Source organism: Eupeodes corollae, chromosome 3 (genome assembly GCF_945859685.1).
Source record: "Eupeodes corollae chromosome 3, idEupCoro1.1, whole genome shotgun sequence".
NCBI lineage: Eukaryota > Metazoa > Arthropoda > Insecta > Diptera > Syrphidae > Eupeodes > Eupeodes corollae.
The window spans coordinates 85,968,313-85,987,883 of NC_079149.1; the positions used below are offsets into that span (position 1 = coordinate 85,968,313).

General features: G+C 32.4%; 1 protein-coding gene across 20 annotated transcripts in view; it reads left to right on the forward strand.

Annotated features, from left to right (window-relative positions):
* Window positions 1-19,571, forward strand: part of LOC129952571 (voltage-dependent L-type calcium channel subunit beta-1) — a 76,389-nt gene that overhangs the window by 16,434 nt on the left and 40,384 nt on the right. For 5 of the 20 annotated variants that reach the window (XR_008782335.1, XR_008782337.1, XR_008782339.1 and 2 more), the window contains exon 1: window positions 1,828-4,186. The exons of 2 other annotated variants lie outside the window; for them this stretch is intronic. Coding sequence is in view for 12 of the 18 variants with exons in the window: in XM_056065209.1 (XP_055921184.1) it covers window positions 3,716-4,186 (471 nt within the window). In the remaining 6 variants the exon portion in view is untranslated. Of the gene's footprint in view, window positions 1-1,818; window positions 4,187-19,571 lie in introns of those variants that run through there. 13 more of the 20 variants (XM_056065207.1, XM_056065212.1, XM_056065208.1 and 10 more) reach the window with 6 other exon arrangements.

The following is a 19,571-nucleotide window of genomic DNA, read 5'->3' on the forward strand; positions in this document are numbered from 1 at the left end:
GACTTACCTTTAGAAGTAATTCACGCCTCGCCACTGCAAAAGTGTATTTCAATTATTTTTTCCTTAATGTGTAACTTTATAATTTGTAGTAATAAAAAAATAAATATTTGTGTATGAAAGTATAAACGTTAACAAATATGCAAGGTACAGGTACATACATACATAAGTACAATTATCAAAAGACAATAAAACGAACAACAAATTAAATATTTAAATCTCTCCATAATATAAACGAAACAATGTTTAATCCCTTTTTAATTATAGTTCACAATGGTATTGTATCATAAAAAGAAACTAAGAATTAAGCTCGTTTTTATAGCCACTTTAAGTTCCTATTTTGTAAAATGTAATACCCGTGTTTTGTTGGAAAATCTATCCATAGTACAGTAGGATTTTACACGAATAACAAAAACAATATCCGCAGTATGAATACTACCGATAAAAGTAAAAAAGAATTTGTATAGGAGTCTCGAATGGATCTTATGTGATTTCGTTCTCAAATGTTTGTATACGATTGATATTGCATTTGTATCTCGATGGCTATGTTTGTTGAGTAGTTGTGCATTTGGATTCCTGTGCTTACCATTGGGGAAAAAATCAATCTATTACTGTTGATATTATTTAGTTTTGTTAGTGAAAATTGACTAACTTGGTTTATTTTGCAAGAGAAAACAATAGAAACGATAATTAAGTTTTTCTACATTTCCACCAAAGATTTATCTTAGTTTAGATGAAACAAATCTTTGTGCTGTTTCTACCACACAAGAAGATTAAGTTTGACAGCACTTTCTAAAAGGCAAATGGTGTTTCGATGTTTCTTATGAAGTGCAAGGAAGATAGTTTGATGAGTGTTAAACAATGAAAAACCACCATATAAGAATATGCTACCTACTCCAAGTCCATTTTTTTGTTTTTAATTTGAATAAAACGAACTATATTTTTTGTACACAAATATGCAAATAAACAGACCATAACGCATTGTCTGTAAAACTAACTCCTCCACGCAGTTTACAAATTTTGAATCGACTCCGATCCCCGACCAGAATAGAGGCGAATCAAGTTCACTTCAACTCGATTCAGGTCTATAAAGAATTTAGACTTCAACTCGCTCCAACACTACATGCTAATGCAGTAGTCTACGAACAAACCCGCTTCTTGATGTTTTTATTTTATGTCAAATTGTTTGGTTAAAACCTTGAAATCGACTATCACATTGCACAGACATATTTTCTCCATTTTTATAGTCAACTATCAAAAACCAGCTTCCACGATTTCATTTCTGGTCTGAATTTCGCTATTTTTTTTGGAGGTTTTTGATAAATTACTCTGGCAAATATTCAACTTTCAAATATAAAAACCGGACTACTGTTGACCGTTTTTTTTGCAATTTCTTGTTGTTTTATATATGGAATTTCAAAAAACACGGGTAATTATAGAAATACGTGCATTGAAAGCCAAGTAAACAAACTTTTCCTTCAAATCAAATAATTCAAATACAATCTGTCACAAAAATAGTGATGAGTCTTTTTAATTTATAAAGTTTTACTTCAATCAAATTACAGATTCTGGCCCTGTATTCACATCAACAAGTGTCTTGTTATACCTAAATATGAAGCTATTTTATATTTTTGTTTCTACCCAAAGTACCCAATCGACCCCATGTTCCCCTAAGATTCACATCCCATTGTTGAATGATTCACCAAGCGTATAGACAAACATTCATAAATTTAAATGATCTAATACAAATTATGTCATCCAATATATATAACCCTGTCTACTACCTTTAAGTAAATAACATCCCTGTTGTAATTTTAAGAAATTGAATCTCATTTAAAAGCTGCAACATTCATGAATCAACTTAAAATATCTGATAATTTATGGTTGAAAGGAAAAATTAATAACAACAACAATAATTAACTCATTTTCCATCAGAAAATACATAATGAAAAATTAAATTATTTCAAAAAAAGCCAAAAAAACTAAAATTCCTCCTTTCACACACCTTTCATCCATATTTCTATTATGGTTTCTCTATTGTTGTCATCTACTCTATACAAAACTCCTTCAAAGAGGAAGAACAAGAACTTCAATTAATATTATCATTATCCTTTTTTCGTACTTCGTCCTTCGTCCCTCCAATATTTAAATGAAGTAGGTAAATACAAAAATATTTCCATTTCCTCGTAGACATTTCTTCAAACACAAAATACACTTTCTGTCATATACAAAAGAGCTTTCACCCAATTTCCAATGTTAACATAAATAAAAAAGAAAAACTGGAACTTAAAAACACACACAATTTTCTAAAGACTTTTACTCGTAATATTCTCCTCTTTCGCAATTCCAGACTTGAAAAAATAGCCAAAAATATTTCCAAAATTATAAAAAAAAAATTGCTTTCTGAGTCCATTCGACACCGTTCGACGACGTTGGATAGCACAGGATTTTCGGGATCATTTCGTTTGATTTTTATATCGGGAATAGAATACGGGTTGTTTGTTTGGTTGAATATAAATTCAAAATTATCCTTAAACGCTTGGTGAAAATGTGATTTTCTCTTTGATTTTTCACTTCAAACAAAATAATGAAAATTCTCTAGAAAATGACCACGGCAGTGTGAAATAAAGAATAAAAAGAAAATCTGACTCGTATCAGCTTTCCAGTGCAAAAGTCTTCTTCTTCACAATATATGTACCTACATAGCTTCCGAAAACTACTAGAAGTCGAATAGAAACAAAAATCAAAAAATAATTTTCCTTTTCAAATGATTTTTCATTGCCCAGTGATAAACCTTAAGTAAAATAGAAAATCATTTCATTGCCAGTAGAAGAAAGAAAAACAACAATAAGTGTGTCTAAGAAAATGATAATTGAATACCCATTGTGCAGGAAAATTAATATCAACAACAACAAAAACAACAACTCAACAGCAGACAGCGACGAAGAAAGAAAATTTCTTCCTATACGGATGCAACATACATATGAACGCTCTCTCCTGCTCCCCCTATATTCATTTTCTCCGCGAAATATGCCATCGAATTGAACTTGTGTTGTGTGCCTGTACAAAGAATTTCCTCAAAATTCGTTCCAATACATTTTCCAGGATTTTCATTTTCCAAATCTCTTTATTAGAGTTTTGTAGATTCTCTTAACTTATTGTGTTGTTGGTTTTCCTTTAATTTTTTTTCTCGTCGGAATTTTCTTTTTGTGTTCAAAGGACCTCTTCTTCCTGTCATACCGGAATTATTAATTTAGACAGTAAGTGTTGTAATAAAATCCAATGTTCAATCAAAAGAAAATGAACCTGATTTTTTTCAAAATATAAATGTGACACTGAACAGAAATTTGAAGTTTTATCTGGGAAAATAGTCCAAAAGAAAAGATTTAACTTTCGTTAAAGCTGGAGGGTGTCAACGGTTAAAAAAAAAACTTCAAAGGCATCCATTAACTTAATTTTCTCTTTGACTTCAAAAATTGTGCGTTTTTCTTTTTCGGTTTTTTTTCGATGTGTGATATATTAGTCGTCCTTCTACACGTATAATAAAATTAAACCAAAATTCAATAAAACAAAAACGAAAAGTTTTTAAACCAAATGAATTGTGAAACTCAAACAGAGTCAAAGTACTCAAATAGCTGATGTACATATATGTCGTGAATGTACATATATATTTTTCAGTACATAATATTAATGTTAGATTAGAATAAGATACATATATATGTACTGTACAGTGTACATATCTACGATACACAATTTAATTAGTTTTTTTGGAAGTGAAAAAGTCAACCCATTTTTCAATTTAATTTTATTTATTTACTCAGGCACTCGAAAAACAATTGAAAGTGTCGGTGTTCGGTGGCGGCTGCGGCGGCGGGAATCCTTTGTTTATTTTTTACTAACAATTTTCTTTTGTGTGAATTATTTTTGGTGGCCGGTTTTTATTGTAAATTCCTTATTTTTATTATTGTTAATTAATTTAAAATCACTGTGTAAAGTTGAAATTGTGTTGTTATTAAACTTGATCAAAATATCATCATTCGAAGAAGATTGTAGGGCTGATCGGCCCATGGTGCAGAGAGCATCATCATCAGATGCCCCATCCATATCGGGGGGCCATCATCGGGAGTCTCGTTTTGGCCTCGGTGGTTATTCTACATACCAAAGTGGCTATAATAAATTGTTTACACAGGTATACCTTCTACATAATTGTTCAAAGTAATGATTTGTTTTATAGTTTTAATTGTTTTTATTTTTAAAATTCATTATTAGTAATAAATCTACGAATTGAGAACACATATGTTTGTGAACATACTTAGCAGTGATTACACTATTCAGATTTAAAAACAAATCGTTTTTCGATAAAATTACTTTTTTTCTCTAACCCATCAAACAAATGAATACTTTTTTAAATCATTTAAAAGTCCTAAATTCATTTATCTATTTTAATTTTGTCTAAAATATATTCCTTTAAAAATACAAAGAAATATTTATCAAAAACGGGGTTTTTAACACTAAGTTAAAACTCAAATATATCCTCACAATAATTTGTATGTACAAAGTACAAATTTTTTACTTACTTTCTGGAAATTCTAATTAGTTTTGAATATAAATTTGGGTCTATGCGGAGTTTAGAGAAAACTTTAAATTTGATACTTTCATAGTTTTGAAAAATACGTTAAAATTAAGTCCAATTTTTAACTTCGCATAGGAACTTATTTCAATCGTTGCGAATAGTAGTAGTAGTATCTCAAAAACGTGACGTGATACGTCGGATTTGAATTAAGGCCATCAAAACCCATTGGAAAGGACAATTTTATTGCCTGGAACAAAACCTTTTTTTGAAAAGCTGAGGTAACGGCTCACTAAAATTTCAAAAACTTTGCCGTGGTTGTTTTTGACATCAATATTATAAAATCTACAATACTACAATACGTGTATATGAATATTTTGGATTAAAAGCTATTTTTGAGAATTTAAAAAGGGAATAGAAATATGATCGAACATTTTTTGTTTCCTTAACTTTAGCAAATCATCTTTAATACTCATCTCCAGGAATTTTCATCAGAATTAGTATACACTCGAGTCCAATGTTGGTCTTACTGCCATATACGGATATTCGTTCTTTACTTAAACTATGCGAATGTGGAATGCTTTCCCGCAATTTTTCCTTTCATTCCAATATTCAGGAATTTAAAACTTATGTACTAGGTGTCTCTTTTCAAACCCTCTACTACAAAATAATTATTTAAGCATGGTCATACTCACATGCATCTCCTATCATTCACGCCCTCTATAAAGCAAAAAGGAAACAGGGAGGTTTCAGATGACTTTGGAAACACAATTTTATGGAAAATAATTTCACAACTTACTTTAAAAATCATGCAAAAAATTAAAAAAAGGATAGAATTTTGTAAACTTTGTTCACTTTGATTTATAAACCAGACCAAAAAAGGTTGACGTTATGTTAAATTAACAAAAGTTCTAAAATATGGTGTTCAAATTAAAATAAAGTGCAAGAACTTGCTCCTTTATGCAAAGCGTATGTTTAAAAAAATTATAAGATTTAATAATAGATAGATAAGATAGATAATATAATTTTATTCCCATTAAAAAATTTAACAAAAACATTATTAGGCTGGTATTCAAAATAAAGTATTACAATAAATTGTTTTTAAGTCGTCTGTCAGGTTCAAAAGAATATTAGTTAATTAAATTAAAGCAAAGCTTAGCATGTTTTAACAAAATTCGTTTATTATTAAAGTACGATATTTAAGCGAGTCTTTTAAAAAATTGTAGAGTTTTGGGTAGCAAGATTTATTTAAAATGTTTAAGAATGTTAGCCGATCTAAAGTTACATTTCCAAGATAATTTCGTCTGTATCCTCTAAATATGGGGCACACACCAATGATGTGGTAAGTATTTTCTATCGCATCCTGATTACATAGAGTGCATAGGCCAACAGAGTCGTAGCGAAAAGCTTTAGCATTTAAGTTCAAAAGACCGCACCTTGCTTTGAAGATTAAGCTAATCATGTCACGGACATATTATCTTCAAAGTAATTCGGGACTTCCGCAAAAAAAAGTATGGCAATATTCGTCGTTAAACTGTGACTGCATTGCATTGCTGGTTAAATCGCCTTAATGCTTTTGTACTAGCTTTGTCAGCAGAAATTTGTGCATTTGATTCCATTCTGAAACTGGAGTTTCAGGACTGAAATCAATCTACGTCTCTTGGAAAAGTCCTGGCCATTCCTGGGCCCGATAAATATTTTTCTCGATGACTGCATCAGAGAGGATACGCGGTAAGCGGTTACGTGGCATTAAAATCACTCTACGTATGTATGACAGATGTATCATTAATGTACTTAAGAAAGCCTTAGGAAGACCAGTTTCGATGTGTATTGCATAGTTAGGCGTATTATCAGGCAAACAAAAGCATCTTTTGACGAAGAAACGTCGTAATTTTTCATTCTTGCGCACAGTAGTGCATTATTGACTTTGTTGCTGCATCGTGCATTTTATATTCAACAGAGTGAGTAACAAACTTGTTCTGTACAAATTTTGACCATGTCGAGTTGATTTAGTTTTTCGATGATGTACGTCTTTTTGTTAAGTTGTAAGAGTAGTAAACGGCAAGATATTTGTATTGCTTAGTTATCTTTATCTCACTGTTGTTGAAATACCATTTTTCAGGTGCTGCTCTTCTACCTCCATTCCATAAAATTACTATTTCAGACTTTTTTAAGTTGACAACAAGGTTCCAATTATTGCAATATCTGCCGAAGCTATCGATGATCGATTGTAGGGTACTAAGTCAGTCAGAAAGAAGAACTATGTCGTCCGCGTATAACAAAATATTAACTTGCATACCATTCACAGTGATACCAGTTAAAAGTTCTAATTGTAGATCATTTAAGAATAGTACGAATAAAAGGGCACTCAGTACGCATCCTTGTTAGACTCCTTTGGATGTCTGGGAGAAGCTAGACGTACTAGTTGCATCCCAGACTGTAGCAACGTATCTTTGTAGAGACGCTTGTCCTTGATAATTTGTAAAACAAAGCTTCTCTTGTAATGTTGTCGAACGCTGCTGACAAATCTACGAAAAAAACTTAAAACTTTTTCTTCTGGCTCGGCTGAAGTTGGATGATACAAGAAAGGTTGTAGACTTGGTCAACTGTACTATATTGTTTTCTGTATGCAGCCTGGTATTCGTCGATTATGTAGTTTTCTTTCATCCAGAGAGTGACCCTCCTAAGCAGAATTGTTGTAAATATTTTGTAAAGCGTGTCCAAAAAGAAGAGCCCACGATAGTTGGAAGCAAAACTGGCATCACCGTTTTTGTATAGAGGGAACATTATTGACCATTCTTTTGCCGAATTCACAATTGCAAGTTGTCGAGAGATGTTCTGTAAATATTCATACTGTTTGGACTTACAGAGAACCTTACATTTTTTGTTTGCTGCGGCATAATTTTTTCTACTACCTTCCAGGTTATATTTCTTAATTACTCTCAGTGCTTTCAAGGATTCTTTTCTAGCAATGTGACACTGTAGGTATATCATATACCAATGTGATATTCACGCACAACGTACCAAGGTATAGCTTCGTTTAGCTTCTTAATGTAATCTGGATGTTTTCTTTCTACCCATTCAGCCTTGGAAGTAACTGCATTGTTGAATTACTACAGACGTCTTCAGATCACTTTAATTTTAGAATTAAGGACATGTAGTCAGAATATGTCTTACAGCCTACAGAAAAATCTTCAATTATTCCTACCGAATTGTAAGATGAACAACAAATTTCAATGACTGATGATCCTCTACTAGATACGAATGTGAATTCTCCACTTGTATCAACTAAGCTTCTCCCATTAAGAATAAACGCACCAATATCTTCCAGAAACTCAAGAAATGCATTGCAGTTTCTGTCAGTTGTAGAATCTTTTGAACTTCTAGAATCAGTGCCTGACTGCTGTGGTACTGCCCCAATATCTACTGAACCCCTCAATCCTGTTCTGACATTAAGATCCCCCATCAATATTAAATTACTCAGCTCAAATTCTTCAAACGAATTTTTCAAAATGTTGAAATCTCTGCTCCAATGGTGGCAGTTTAGGTAGTATGGAACTAAATTGACAGTTTCACCTTGACATATACCTCGTAAAATGGTAGTTTCATTATAGATTATAAATTGTAGATGGTGTGAAGACTCTATACCTTTATTATACCCAAATAAACACCCTTCGCTTGCTCTAGTTTTAAAAATTATCTGTAAACTGAGTTTTTTTTTAAAATACAAAAGCCATTTCATTGCCAAACAAAAATCTTCATTTTTTCAATTTTTTGTTGGAAAATGCTTAGACCGGTTTTATTTAAGTTAATTTTTTTATATACAAATTTTTCATTTTTATGCTGGGATGCAACAAGATTTTTTTAAAACTTTAACAAAATATTAAAAGTAATATTGTGTGTGAGATAAAAAAATTGAAGTCAATATCTCTCATAGTTCTCTAAATACTTTATTCGAAAATCATCCCCTTAACTTTTTTGTTGTTTTTGAAGGAGACTGTTTAAAAAAAAATATCACTTGAATTTTTCTATAAAAAAAATTAATAAAAGTAACCAATTCATTACATCAATAGTATTTATAACCAATAAATTGCAGAGATACTGGTATGGATTCTGGCATAATCCTGCTAAAAAATCCAATATCTCTCATGATTATCTGCCAAAAAAGGTACCAACCAAACTACGTCGAAGAACTTGATATAATCTCTAATATTCATTTTCGATGAAGTGAATTGCATTTCTAGACACCCCTTGGATGAGAAAGCACCCCATACCATCACCGAGCCGCCACGAAAATTTCGTCTATGGAAATATTTCGTTTCCTTCCGTAATTCACGTCAATAAGAGCGCGCACCATCAGGACTATGTAAATTCAAATTTTTCTCATCAGAAAAAATAACTTTTAAACAGCATATTTAGGTAAATGAAAAAAAAAACACGTTAATAAAGGTTCAATAACAACTTTTAATTCAAATATACAGATGTCCAATTAGTTTCCATATTATTCTTGGCGAAGTCCAGCATAGCGACCCTGTGACGATCTAAAAGACGTGGTGTCCGATTTATTTTAGACCGACACAAGTTTGGATTTCGCTGAATAGCTCTCCAAACCGTTGTTTTTGACACTTATGTCTGAATCAGCGCTGCTAATTTGGAGCAACTTACCGTTTAATTCTGACGGGGCGCGACCGATTATTCGCTCCTCGTCATTGACTTTTTTTTTCTTCCTGATTGTGTCACAGTACCATAACATTCTGAATTTTTAAATAAAATAGCAATAACCCGACCACCTTCTGCTAGCTCTCCTCGAAATTGCACTGATGCTCACATTCTCTTCATTTAGAGCCAAATTTTAACCTTTTTCGACACCAGACAGCATATTTTGCAAAAAAAAAGTCTTAATACTGAACTGGATGTTAATAGGGAGCATTGTGATGTGGTTTATAAATATGAACCACATCAAATCGACCAAACAACGTAGCTCAGTTCAAACATAAGGGAAGTCTTTGACAGACAAATCAAGCAAGAAATTGTGGTACTATCGAACAATCAAAGACTACAAACGATTTCACTTGTAAATCTTATATTTCGAGTATTTGTCAATTTCATTGGATGTTTAATCTTAAATGGAAAAATGAGTTTTAATTCTGAAACGCACTGTATTTTTGCTTTGCGAAATTCTGCCTTATTGTTTTAAGAACCTAACCCTACGCAAGAACTCAGCTTTTCGACAATTCCAACTCTTACAACTTCTTGGTGAGGCTTTTGGCTTGAGCGCCTGCAATGCCTGTATAGCTAGGGTAGGGTTAATAAAACAAGTTTAAAAATCTAAATCTGAATTGAATCTGTTTTGTATAGCATGTAGCCGCCTATTTGATTGATCTATCAACTTCTATCTTATTTTTAAATAATTTGGTTTTAATATAAAAGGAAAAACAAAGATCTTTAACTATGAGTACATGTCTAGCTAAACATTGAAAATCGGCACAAAGAAAGAAAACACGTGCTATTTTTTTTAATTTCAAATCCAAAACGTATTTCTTTTAAAAAGCTTTCATTATGTAGACTGTTAAATTTATTTTTGAAAATCTAAAATGCTTTAACTCTACCAAATCTGTTTCTTTTATCGGATAAGATTCTTCTTATAAGAATAAAATTAATAATAAACCCAATGATCAATTTATAATAGGCACAGACCTTCCCCAAATGTTTCACCTTTGGTCTTGAAGCAAAGCAAATTGAATTTCATTTTACATTCCGGCCCAAAAGCATTAGTTTAGATCTTTCTATTTTTGGCTTCAAAATGATACCATTCGGCGACAACCTAAAAGAATTTTTTTTATTTTCTTTTTTTGCAAAATAATTGTTTGCAATTATTGGCATAAGTCCAAGCAAAACATTATTCATTATCCATTATAGCGTTCCATTCACTTTTTCAAAATACCTACAACTATGCTTTTTTTTAATTTTATTAAAAGCCATGAAGCTTGAGTAAAGTTCATTTTTGTTAGTTCAACAAATGAAATGATTCATGTAAAAACATTTTATGTTATACTCGTACATATTTTAAAATTAATTTTGAATTTATATTTTGATGAAAAATGATAATGTGAAATTGTGGTTAAGGAATAATGTAATTATATACAAAACTTGTTATATACGATATGACCTTTATTTTGTTTAGGATTTTAGGCATTTTGAAGGTGCAATGTTGACATCAAACAAAGATATGTTTTATTTTTATTTCATAGTATTTGTTGAAAGAAAATCTAAAACTTTACTTTAGAAAAGGTGATTTTTAATGAAGAAAAGGTTTTGGCCAGTAATTTTTTTTTGATTTACGTGGCAGTTGTTTATGTTCGGCATCATTTAAAATGCTGCTTCCATAAACGATTGTATATCAAATAATTAGGTTTACGTGAAAGCCTAAAATCAACTTTAGCACCGTTGTTTATCGACTCGAAGTCGGTATCATTCAAAACGCTGTTTCCAATGTAGGGTATTAAACATTTAGGTTTCGTCAAACTCTAAAACCAACTTTAGAACCATTGTTCGTCGACTTAAAGGCGGTATCATTTAAAACGCTGTTTCTCCATCAACATCCGAAATTGACCAATTAAACCACAAAATAATAAATGTAATTAAAAAATCAGCTCTATCTACTCATAGCAATAACACCACTTCATTGATTCCACGAAATAAATGGTACGATAACGATTGTAAGAGCCTCCGCAAATTATCTTTTGTGTATCTGAAGCTTTTTAGATCTACAGATGCATTGTTTTTCAAAAATATCTACCTTCGGATCAACAAGGAATACAAAGCACTGTGTGCATATGAAAGAAGAGAGTACTTTAAACATCTAGCTAAAAAGCTATCGGAATCCAAAAATTCAAAAACATTCTGGGTGGTCGTAATCTAAATATGGTGAACACTCTTGGAGCAGAAACGCTAGCAGCTAGACTCATTTTTCAGCTGAGGTTAATCACCATACTTTTTCTTATGCTTTACCCAACGTTGTAGTTGATAAAATGTTCAATTCAACAGATTATACAGCGATTAGGTTGTGCCACACAACCTAAACAAAGCAGTTATTTTTGCAATTCACAAGAGCGGTAATGCCACCCTACCGGAAAACTACAGAGGATTTTCTATTTTAAGCACTTTGAGGAAGATTCTTACTTCGATTCTATATGAAAGGCTTTCCAAATGGATCGAAATAAAAAACCTTTTAAGTACGTTCCAAGCTAGTTTTCGGTCAGACTTCTTAACCATGGATCAAATATTTGCTTTGACAAGTATTGCTAGAAAATCCATAGATAAAAAGAAAAAAACTATACGTTTACTTCGTAGATTTCAAGGCAGCATTTGCTAAAGTTAACAGACAGGCTTTGCTGTACAAGCTTTCAACGATAGGAATCTCTTGAAAATTTTTGATCATGTACTCTAAATTTCTTGCTTCATCTAGTGCATCTGTATGGGATGGAACGGACTTCTCAGAATGGTTTAAAACAACTGCAGGTGTTCCACAGGGCTGTATTTTGAGCCCATTACTTTTTGCTTTGTTTGTTGACGGCATTTGTGATATACTCCCAGGAAGGATATCGTTTGCTGATATACAAATTAAAGTTCTGTTATATGCGAGTAATACTCGCCGAAAACCCTTACGCTCTGCAATTAAAAATTAACACGATGAATGCATTTTGCAAGAAATGGGGGTTAGTCATCAATAAAAGAAAGACAACGGTGATGATGTTTGAAGCACGTCAAAGGAGAAGACAACCCGACGAAAAATGGTCTCTCAATAAAGTAAACATCGACGTTGTTCAAGAAATTAAGTAACTGGGTATTTGGATTACACACAATCTCAATTTTTCAAAACATGCCAAACAAAAAAGTAATCAAGCAAAACTAGCCTTGAGTATGATGTGGACTAGGTTCTGTGCAAACCAAGATATCGATCTTGCGTCAAAATACCTTGTTTTTCATGCAACGGTCAACACTTGTATGTGCTATGGTGCTCAGGTTTTTGACTTTATAAATCTCGAGACGTTTGAATCGGTGCAGCGATATTTCTTCAAACGATTATTCAGACTACCTAACTTAACGACTAACTATGCTATCTATGTGGAATCTGGTATAATGCCTCTGTACATAAGAAATCTAAAAGCCAACTATGATTATTTGATAAGGGTTATGGGAAGAAAAATCTTCACAAGTCTATCACGACAAGACTTTTGCAAACTATCGCATCTCCATTTAAGGACTGGAATGAACTAGCTCAATATCATGCATCTCATCTATCATTATTGGATTCAAATGTTGATGAATGGCGGCGTATGTTTGCGGATGTTACTGCGAAAAAAGACGAAAAGACTTATAACCAACATCTATCCAAAGCGAATTCTACATTGTCTAGGAGAACTTATAAGAATATCAATCACTAAATTGAATGAATGAAGGAATTAACAATTTTCGTAATGAATACTTGGTTAAAACTATAAGCTACATATTTAGAGCACGTGTTGAAGTTCTTAACTTAAACTTTATGCCTCATCGAGCAGATTTACTCCAAATCTGTTGGCTTTGCAATAGAAGAGAAAATAAAAACATAAACCATTGCCATTTTCCCAATATTGCAGGAAATCCGCCGACTCTATTTTGATGAGAGCTACATTTCTCCAAGCAGACTTTACGAAATATTAAACGGAGGACTAAGATGGTGTACTTTATAAAATTATTATTTATTATTATTATATTCACAGTTTTGATATTTAAATCTGTAAAAAATCAAATTTACTACAGCTGACTACACTACAGGTGACTTACAACTCTCAACCATTCCTGTGTGCGAGTAATTGCAGGGATGGAGAGTTTATATGCTGAATCCGAACGGCTAATTTGAGAAAGCAGTATTCATGAAAAGAATTACGCTTGGAGAATTTGTCAATTCCTCGCAAGAGGCAGTACTCATGAATACAACCTTAGGTGGCACAGGCAGGGATTGAACCCAAGACCTCTCGCATGACAGTCTAACTCACTAAAGTAGTAGTACAACGAGTACTACTTCAAATTACTTCCTATTCAAAATTGTACTGAAATGTCACATCAGGCAGAAAGCAGAAAAGCCATGCTCTTATTCTTAAGAAACGAAATTTGTGAACCATTTTTTGTATTATAAAGAATTAATCTAATCTAATTTAATCTATATTGGGTATTAAATATTTATGTTTCTTCAAAGTCTTAAACGAAATTTAGCACTGTTGTTCATCGACTCGAAGTCGCTGCAACGCAACGGTTTGTTCGATGTTCGATTTCCTCGCTTCTTCTATGAAGAAAGAATACTCTTGGAGAACAAAACAGAACACATTGTCATTACCTATTTCTCCAGCGTGGATAACACGTTGAAGATTTTAAAACAACTTGAGAAACAATAATTAAGTCTATAAGATAGATAACTTGGAGTTTCTTTAACAATCAAATTAAAATAAAGATAAAGCACCAATGGTTGAAGAAAGCTTCCAAGTTACAGCTTAAAAGTAGACGAGCCTGAAATGAGACATGGTCAAATCTATCAAATCTAATTATGAAATGCTACCTTTTACTTCTAAGCCTAATCAGATTCAAAGTTTGTGAACAGCTCGCACCCATACGTAATTATAGGCATAGCGAGTACTTAATCAACTTTAATTTAATATAAGTGTGAGAATTGACCTAATACATAATAGATAGTCCTCTGGGTGAATCATAAATCTTTGACAAAACGGAATCGACGTCGGTATCCCAAATTAGTCTATTGTTGAAGATCAATGCTATTTTTTTGACTTGTGTAACATAATCAATTATGTAATTATTTAATATTACGGAAGGGAAGTTTTAAGGTTTAAGTTTTTATTCGATATTGAAAGAGCCTTAGTTAGGATTAGGAATTAAGTTTAATAGCCTTTTCACACCAAACAAAAAACCGGGTTTTTGACAAAAAGTTTTCGAAAACCCGAAAATCGTATACATCGAACATTTACACGTTTTCATTTGACATTTAAATTTGTTTAACACCGGTTGTCAAATTTCGTATTGATAAACAAATTTAGCCTTATGAAGCTGGTTTTCAGGAAGACAAAGATCTATACGAGCTCCGAAAGAACGAATGGGATCCTGTCATTGAGTGGTTTAACAAACGTTTCGATTCAAAAATACAAAAAACTCCCAGTATATCACCACCCACTGTCTCAAATGCGGATAAAATGAAAATATCCAAGCACTTCCTTTCACACAGTGAAGATATTCTTTATGGTATGTATTATCTCGGGAGTCAATTTTTTGAAAATTTTTGAAGTGCAAACATTCTCCTAAGGATTTGTCTTTACCGTCGACACCCTTAAGTCGGTAATCATTTCCTGTGCCGTGAAAGAGCAGCATATCAGCGCAGACAAGGCTCGTCTCGAGGAAGAGTTTCAGCTGAAGTTCTGGGGACGGGTGGAATGGGGTCACGACACGAACCAGCAGGAACTACAAGCTTGCTTTGCTGCAGCTATTCTCTTTGTTTACTTCAAACGGTCCGAAAAATTAACTTAGGAGAAGCTAATTGTCTAGAAAATATATCTTAGATTCAACAACAAACAAAACTGTTACAATAAAAATTAATTTTATTTTAAACATTTTCTTGTTATTTCAAAACAAATTCAATCCAAAGTACTGAGCTTATTACTATTGCTTCTGCTGGCCAAATGTCCCTTCAGAATCCCCATATATTGTGGCCGTTCAAGCAACTTATAGGCGGGGTTCAGAAGATTCTGAACGATTTCATGTAGGTCCTTATGGCCGGAACAGAAAAGGTTAATTCCTAGTTCCGAAGCTGTTATGATGGGCTGTAATTTCTCCATGACCATCTCTTTGGTTTCTTCCTTTAAGGACTCACCTGGCTTGTCCAAAGGATTGAAGATCTTCTTGATGTTGGCATCTCTGTCCATCAAGGGGCAATAGCCACTGTTGTGGTTTTATTCACTGGAACAACGATTACCACATTGTTTTATGTTTTGGCGCAAATTGTCCTAGCCCGCTGCTACTTAGCCCCCAGAGATTTTCTTTCATACTTATTCTCCCAAACCCTTGTGATTGAACGTACTTACCGGAAAGTCTTTCTCTTGGTAGTAAGCGAAAGTGTCGAACATATTTGTGTTTACGCGTGCGAAGACGCATCCCTTTGAAACTTTATTACGAACTATGAGCAAGTCTTCCTCGTCCATGGGGTCATCACGCCAGTAGCCATATTGAAATCCTGTTCCTCGTTTAACAAAGAGCGTTTGAAACTCTGGAGAATCATAAAAGAACCGCAAGTGTCGCAAATAGTCACCGGGCTTTATTTCTTGACGTTTTTTGTTGCCACGCAGCTCCTCAAAAGTTTCCTTTTTTTCTCTTCAATTTTCTGTAAATAAAAAAAAGCAATAATTCCTATTTTGTAAGGAATTTTATAAACAATATTACTTACCACGAACAAATTTATTTCAAAATGAAAAACTTGTTTTGACAGCAGCTATTTTGTTTACATTAATTTGAGCGCTGAATGTTTCGAAAGGTTTGTTTGTTTAGTTCAACTTTGAATTTTAATTTTCGAGAGGTTTTATATAAAACTTGTGGTTTATGAAATCTTGTGGTTAACCAAAAAATGTAAGGAAAAACTTCAGTTTTCGATGTAGGTTTTCGGCCAAAACCGATAATTTCGTGATAACCGGGTTTTGGACTTGGTGTGAAAAACCTATAAGCCCGATGCTGGTCGATCAATCAAATATAGACTGTAGATCACTTTTCATTTTAGCTGTTGCATCTTTAATAATGTTGCCAAAAGGACAAAGCAAAAGTCAGATCATTAATGAACTACGAAAACAGTAAAGGCCCAAGGATTGATCCTTGAGGAACACTAGTCGGAACAGGAGAAAACGAAAAAACAGTTTACCATTGCAAGATATTGTTTCCATACAATTAGTCAAATATGAATGAATAAGGTTTTAAGTTGTGCTAGAGAAGTAAAAATAAGTAGTCAGCTTGTCATAAAGAAGACGAGAAGATCACGCAGTCAAATGTCTTCGAAAAGTCAAGTAAGGTTAAGGAAGTAGTATATTTTTTGCCTAAAGCCTTTCAAAATTTTTTGAATCACTAACTCCATCAATAATTGTTAAGAGCTACAAAAAGACCTAAATGAATTACGTGGATTATGCATAAAAATCGTTTGATTTTAAATATTGACAAATGTGACATAATGACTTTGTATTTAATTCGTCACGTTTGAATCGAGAATCCAGTTTTTATGAATAGACTCAAAATTAAAGTTTACTAAAAACAATAATCATATCATACAAAAAAAAGCTAGAAAAAAAACACTTGGTTCTGTGTTCTGAGTTCTGTGATCCATATTTTATTTAAGCTCTGTGTGTTACTATTTTAGGGTTAGGTTTTTTCCCCAAAACCGTATCACCCAAATTAAAAATGTCATCGAACACAACGCTGAAACGCAATTATGTCATGGCTGAAGAGGAGTCTAAAGTTGTTAGACTTTTATTTATTTTTTTAATTGGTTACTTATGAGAAATGCAAACAATGATCAAATTATGCTTGGAACTGTCAAGACATGCATATCTTCAAAGTTAGCTATGATCAGAAAATGACTTTCAGCTGCAAAGAATCGCAAAGTAACCAAGAATTGATTGACATGAGCAATGGAATTATTTATGAACACGCCAAATTTTATTAAAATATTTATTTGAAAATTAATATGTTGCATCTGTTTGATGAATATTCCAAAAAACGTTTGATTTTTCCTGAAACCAAAATTGTTATTTCTTTTGTAAAATTATTTTTTTTAAGTTTAATTTGGGAAAGAATTCCAACTTTAACGTTATTGTCAAGCAAAACCAACATTTTGAAACTAAAACCGACGCATATTCAAAAATTCTTAAAAATTGTATCTGCAGCTGTTCGTAAATAATAAACTATGGTCCACTTAAAGACTTTTGCATTTACGTTTGAGTTTGGTGAAAAGCTCTATGTACTAGAAATGGTTTATGTGGAACATCAGTAAATGGGCCTAAGTAAATTATTCCTATAGCGATAGAAAAACAAAAGTGAAAAATTGTGAATTAAATTGTCAATATTTTAGTAATATTGCTTTAATATACGAGTACACATGTACCACCCCAAATTGAGGTGAGTATATTAACCATAAACCATAATTTAAATTAAGGCTTGTTCATTGTCAAAGTAATGGTTTTACTGAGATAAATTAAGTTTGCTATAGTGTTTGGTCTCTTGCATGGAAAAAATCAAAATAATTTGCTTCGTTAGAAGTGCATTCAGTTGATTGATTTGCTGATAGAACCTTCATAAATAAAAAAGCTGTAAATATAAGGCAAATCAGGAATGCAAAATGGTTAGTCTATTGTTAAAGAGCCAACATTCCCGCAGAGTAGAATAAGGGATAAATTTAGAATATTTTAATTTTTGCACAGGCGTGTTACTGTTAAGTTCGTCTTCTTTTCTAATGTGAATTTATTTTGGGAATACCCATATTATCCAATGAAAGGAGTAAGAAAGTGCAAACTGTTTTTAAGGACTCAGTGAGTATTATAAAGTGGTTCAAGGTCTTGGTTAAATAAGTAGAAATGATTTAATCGATGGTTTTTTATTCAATTATAGTTTTGATACACGTTGAGGTATCAGGTTATATATTTTTAAGAAAACTTATTAAATAAATTTATATGTATACCTTGATATTAATATAAATGGAGATAGTTTCTGAAAATGAATCGAAAAACTAATATTTTTCTTATCAGATCATTTTATATGATCTCTTTCACGTACTCTTAGATATGGAGTAGAATACATTTACTTAAAGTCCTTGAATACATTTGAAGTGTTTGCATTCTTTAGTGACATTTTACTACATAAAATATTTAAAAGGGTCCCATACACCTCGCACAACAAATTTCGATATCAGAGACTAAGAAATTAAAATCAAAATTTCAAAATTGTGTAGTGAAATTTCATAGAAGAATGCAAAGACTTCAAGTGAATGCAAAGATCTCAAAAGAGTGTAGGTAAAGACTTCTGGTGATTATAAAAAATGCATGAAGGCTCAAATGACTCCAATTTTGTAAAAAACAAGTTGGTAGTAACGAACTGCAGTGTGGTTGCTACGAACTGTCAAACTCTATTCGCGTTCCACATACTATCCACACTGCAACAAATAAATTCTTCGTGCTCAACTTAACCTCAAAATTATACCACTCTTGTTTTGTTTGTTGAAAAGGGTAATTATAAGTTAACAATTCGTCGCTGTCTGCGAATAGAAATAAAGCTCACGTGTAAGAGAAGTCAAAATATGCGAACATCCACAGTTTGCAGTTCGTAGCTCATGTGTAAGATGCTTTATATATGTATTTAAACCCCGTTACATCCACAAAAACTTACTGTTCGATGTGTGGTCCGTACTTCTTTCAAAGCCATTTGAGTCAGAAAGTTACAGGCAATAACAGCTTTAGACCAATAATTACTGACTTATTTCTTTCATCAATTTAATAGCCATGGTTTCAACAAGATGACGCAACATGTGACATTTATTGAAGGAACCGTTTGACAAATACAAACTTTCACGTTACAGACCTGTCAATTGGCCTCCAAGATCGTGCGATTTAAAGTAGGATTGACGGATTTACCGCGTTATTGCCGATATACGGCCAAAAATGTTTTAAAACGTCATAGAAAATTATGCTTATGGATTAAGCTACGTTCTTTTAAATTAATTTCGTGTCAATTTAAAAAGAAAAATCATCTTTTGTTTTAATCAATTTCAAAGTTCAACACACCTTTACAAAAAAATACCCAAGTAAACTTATTGGCCTATATCTAGTAGGAAGTTTCATAGTCTTTTCAGGTTTGGGAATCGGTGTAAGAAACTTTAAACCAAAATATTGTATAAAAAATATTCAATGCTTCAGTTTTAAACTATAGT